General features: G+C 36.5%; 1 protein-coding gene across 1 annotated transcript; it reads right to left on the bottom strand.

Moving 5' to 3' along the window:
• Positions 1–1,156: 1,156 nt before the first annotated feature.
• On the bottom strand, positions 1,157–1,474 carry LOC121776898. Its single transcript, XM_042174048.1, has one exon. The coding sequence runs from the start codon at positions 1,472–1,474 to the stop codon at positions 1,157–1,159; it is 318 nt and encodes a 105-aa protein (XP_042029982.1).
• Between the last annotated feature and the right edge of the window lie 3,189 nt (positions 1,475–4,663).

Below are 4,663 nucleotides of genomic sequence, written 5' to 3'. Positions count from 1 at the left end.
CGCATTTTCGAGGAAGCAATTGCTCAGGGGTGACACGCAATTTCCATCCAGGTTTAGCCCAATAATCTTCGTGTCTTTGTGCGTGAAATGGGCCACTAGAGTACTGTGCTTCCCATGTAGCTTTGTGGTTGTGTTAATTAATGAGTTCAAACATAGAGTTACATCTATCTCTAGCAATGGCGCACGCATGTGAACAAGGAACTCTCCACATCTGCCACTTCCCACATCTGCCACTTCCCACAACTGCACTTTGAATCTATAAACTCGACGTTGGTCTGTTATTGCCCTTTGCTTGTCCATTTTCGAAACGTGGATGACTTAGAATTTGGTAATGACCTAGTTCTCGGTCAAGTACTGAACAGCAATGTAGTTGCCCCTTCACATGATATGCAGCAAGTTTGTCCCTCGCCCACGGGGTCAACCGACCTTCGGTATGTTGTATTTCTGTCTTTCTATCTGCCCACCATTGCATTGTTCTCCAAAATGTCAAATCAACCAAAGCTCTAATTGGCAACTCTCTTATACCTCTCAACACGTTGTTATAGCTCTTTGACATGTTTGTTGAGGGCACCCCCCATCTCAGTTCATCATCGTAACAAAGAGACCAGTTTTCTTTTTTGTCTTTGTTGAGCTCGTGTATCGCAACAAGACTTTTCCCCCGTAGTGCACGTCGCCTTCGCATGTATTTACGTACTTGAGTTGTGACACCCAATGCCCATACCATGCCTTTCACTCTAGCTCCCTTACCCTTAAGTTTCGTCAAGATATTTTTGTCACTCGCGTGCGTCTGCCTTTTCTGTCTCCCTCGCTACTGATTTTAAGCAAATTAGAGACGCATGAGCCTCATGTGTCTCTCCCTAAGACGCATGACACTCATGCGTCGTCCGTGAAATTAAAAAAAACAAAAGACGCACGAGGGAGATGCGTTTTTTATAAAGACGCATAAGCGTCATGCGTCGTTAAAATTCAAAAAATTGAGTGACGCAAGAGCGTCATGCGTCTTTATGAAAGACGCATATCCGTCACGTGTTTCATTAAAAGGAGACGCATGAGGGTCATGCGTCTCTCCCAAAGGCGGAATAAAAAAAAGTCCAGTACACTTGAGGATTGTTAATTGTAGTCTAGAATCAAAAAAGAAAAAACCCGGGTTTAGGGCTCAGTGGACGTGGATGTCAAAATCACAGGCAGCGCAGCAGTAGGAGAATCCGTCGCCGGGGAGGCTGCAGGAGTTGCAGAAGGAGGCGGATGGATAGGTGGGAAGAGGGACGAGGGAGAGGGGGTGGAGGGGGTGGGAGGGGTGGCGGAGGGAGCGCGTTGCGTGGAAACAGTGCTCGTCGAGGAAGTAGCTGCATTGCCAGCACGCGTAGACGTTGCCTGTGGCGGGGGATTTGCAGCCGGAGCAGTGGGTTTGGGAGCCTTGGTGGACTTGATGGAAAGCTAGGGGGTGTTGGTGGCTGAATTGCTTCGTCTCCATCAATGTTGTTTCTTTCTACGGAGGAATGCGGGTTGATGATGATCAATGGAGATTGGAGTAAGATATGTATGAAATTGATTTGGCAAACATGTTGAGCAAGTTGGAGTAAAAGAAATGGGAATACTGGCTGTCAACTTGAGATTCTTTTGTCAATGAGGGAAGTTTGAATTAGTCCACATCTCTATTATCAGAAATTGGGATTTAATTTCTTGAGTTGACTAATCAACAACTATTTGTATTATTAGATCCAAACATTAGTTTACTTATTTGCATTATTTAGGTTAGTAATGCGGGAATAGTGGATATCACTATATGATCTTGAATTTGCATTATAGATGGAGTTGCTGGGTGTGATAAATTGAGATTTTTTAGCTTAATTGAGAATTGAGATGCCTTATCAACCATTTATTTTTATTAAATGAGTGGTCCAGAATTTGTCACATAAAAAATATTTTTAGATTAATTAATTATGAAATGGCGGAATGGTAATTTCATGTTTTAATTAATCTTCTTCATCCTTTTCCCCAATATTTGAGCAGCAACTCCCTTCTCTCCCTCTCTTCTTCTCGAATAAATCGGACTCTCACATGTGCCCAATCTCGCTCTCTTTGCCCTCCGATCTGAACTCCGTCATCACCGTCGGTGAGGTCGAAGGCTCAGCTCTCTGCCTATCTTCTTCTCTCATCGCCGCTGCAAATCCGCCGCAGCCTCTGCCCGAATCACGAAGGCTTCAGCCCTGCCCCGTCGCTGTTCGATTCGTCAATCATTGCCGCTGAACTGGCATTGCTGCTCCGCCGCTGCCTTCCTCACGTCGTTGCTGTCACTGTATGTCGTGAGATCGTGATCCTCCGTCATGCTTGCTCCACTGCGGCGCTATCGCCGCTGGTCATCTTCCGATGGTGGATCTCGTGCCGTCGGCTCACGCCTACAGTTTTTAATTCGATTGTGTTGCTGGAATTTGTGAGTTGTGTAGATAAGGTGTTTGTGATATTGCCTAAAATATTATTGTTGGCATAAATTATATAAGTTGTTGACATGAAAATGTTTGTTGTTGAGTACGAAAACAAAGTCAACTACATATAAAATTTATATCAACTACACACATGTAATGTCAACTATATGTACAATTCATGTCAATTACATATATAATCCATGTCAACTACATATATACGATGTCAATTATATGTAAAATGTTGTTATTGACATAATTTATACGTAAAATATTGTTGTTGACATTAATTATATGTAAAACGTTGCTGTTGACATTAATTACATAGGTCGTTGACATGAAAATGTTTATTCTTAACATGAATTATATAGCTCGCTGACATAATAACGTTTGTTGTTGACATGAATTATATAGGTCGTTGATATAAATTTTATGGAAAATGTTGTTGACATAAATTATATGTAAAACATTGTTGTTGACATGAATTATATGTAAAACGTTGTTGTTGACATAAATAATATAGGTCGTTGACATGAAAATATTTGTTATTGACATTAATTATTTGTAAGATGTTGTTGTTGACATAATAGCTGACATAAATAACGTTTGTTGTTGACATAAATAACATTTGTTGTTGACATCATAGTTGACATAAATAACGTTTGTTGTTGACATCGTAGTTGACATAATGTCTCTGTAGTTGACATCGCGTGAAAATTATGAATAAGTAGCTGAAAATGCATCTTAGTTCTCAATTAAGCTCAAAAATCTCAACCTAACAAGACTCTGGAGCAGCTTCTATATCTCGATTAAGTCTTTGGACCTCGTATACAACTATATAAGGATCTATTTTTTTATTGGAAGGTATTATATAAAAAGCATTTAAAATGTATGACCACGGACCACCATACACGCAGTGGAAGATTAAGATAGACGTCTATTCTAATTATACATCATTATTGTAAAAAAAAAAAAACTAACACAATATTTGATGATATTGATGTAGTACGTATTAGAATTACAAGCAATTACCCATAGTTAAATGAATAATCATAATATCATTTCGATGAAACAAACTATGTGCACACATACTACTATGAATAGTAATAATATGTAAATTCTATATATTGTACAAATTAAAAACTATGATTAGGAACATGTCAATAGATTCAGATCATAGTTTGAAGTTTGTATATATTTAGAGTTTGCATTAGATTATATCCTCGTATATTATTATGCAGAGATAATGCTTATTTTTATAGTTCGAATCATAATTTAGAGTTTGCATCGTCCTAATATATTATTATGTAGAGATAATGCTAAAATTCATGTGATGTGTCATTTCGCAATTAAGAAAGAACGTATATAGGGGAAAAGTTACTGTGATTTGCCAATCATAATTATTGTACTTCCCTTAAGTTACTAGAAGAAAAGATGTAATGGAATTTTTTCGAAGAAATTGGACCAGAATGATCATGACACGGTAACGCCAGCAATAAATCCAGATGTTGAAATAATATTCCAAGCATATCATAATAAATTGGCAAATTTCAACCTAATTAATACATTAAATTTATATTTATTTCTGCACTAATCGAAGTAATGCTTAAGAACGCTATTAATAATCGTATAATATTATCATTCTTGAAATAAATTGAATCAGTTGCTGAATAGGGAAGGGATATTAAATTGAATCTATTCATACTTTAAATTTCTCTCCTCAATTAAAAGGACAAAAAGTATTATTTCTAAATAATTTCACATTGCCTTTTTTAGGGAATGACAAATTGCCATAATATCAAAATTGAATCTATCCATACTTTAAATTTCTCTCCTCAATTAAAAGGACAAAAAGTATTATTTCTAAATAATTTCACATTGCCTTTTTTAGCGAATGACAAATTGCCATAAAATCAAAATTGAATCTATTCATACTTTAAATTTCTCTCCTCAATTAAAAGGACAAAAGTATTATTTCTAAATAATTTCACATTGCCTTTTTTAGGGAATGACAAATTACCATAAAATCAAAATTGAATCTATTCATACTTTAAATTTCTCTCCTCAATTAAAAGAACAAAAAGTATTATGTCTAAATAATTTCACATGGCCTTTTTTAGGGAATGACAAACTGCCATAAAATTAATGATGTATTGTCAAATTTTGATCAATTCTATAACTTTATAAAATTGTCAATTATAAGGTTTGAAAGTTGAAATACACATAGAGAAATACAAAAG

Source organism: Salvia splendens, chromosome 18, assembly GCF_004379255.2.
Source record: "Salvia splendens isolate huo1 chromosome 18, SspV2, whole genome shotgun sequence".
NCBI classification, from domain to species: Eukaryota; Viridiplantae; Streptophyta; class Magnoliopsida; order Lamiales; family Lamiaceae; genus Salvia; species Salvia splendens.
Note: the sequence above shows the minus strand (reverse complement) of the source record. Positions and strands in the feature narration are given on the sequence as shown.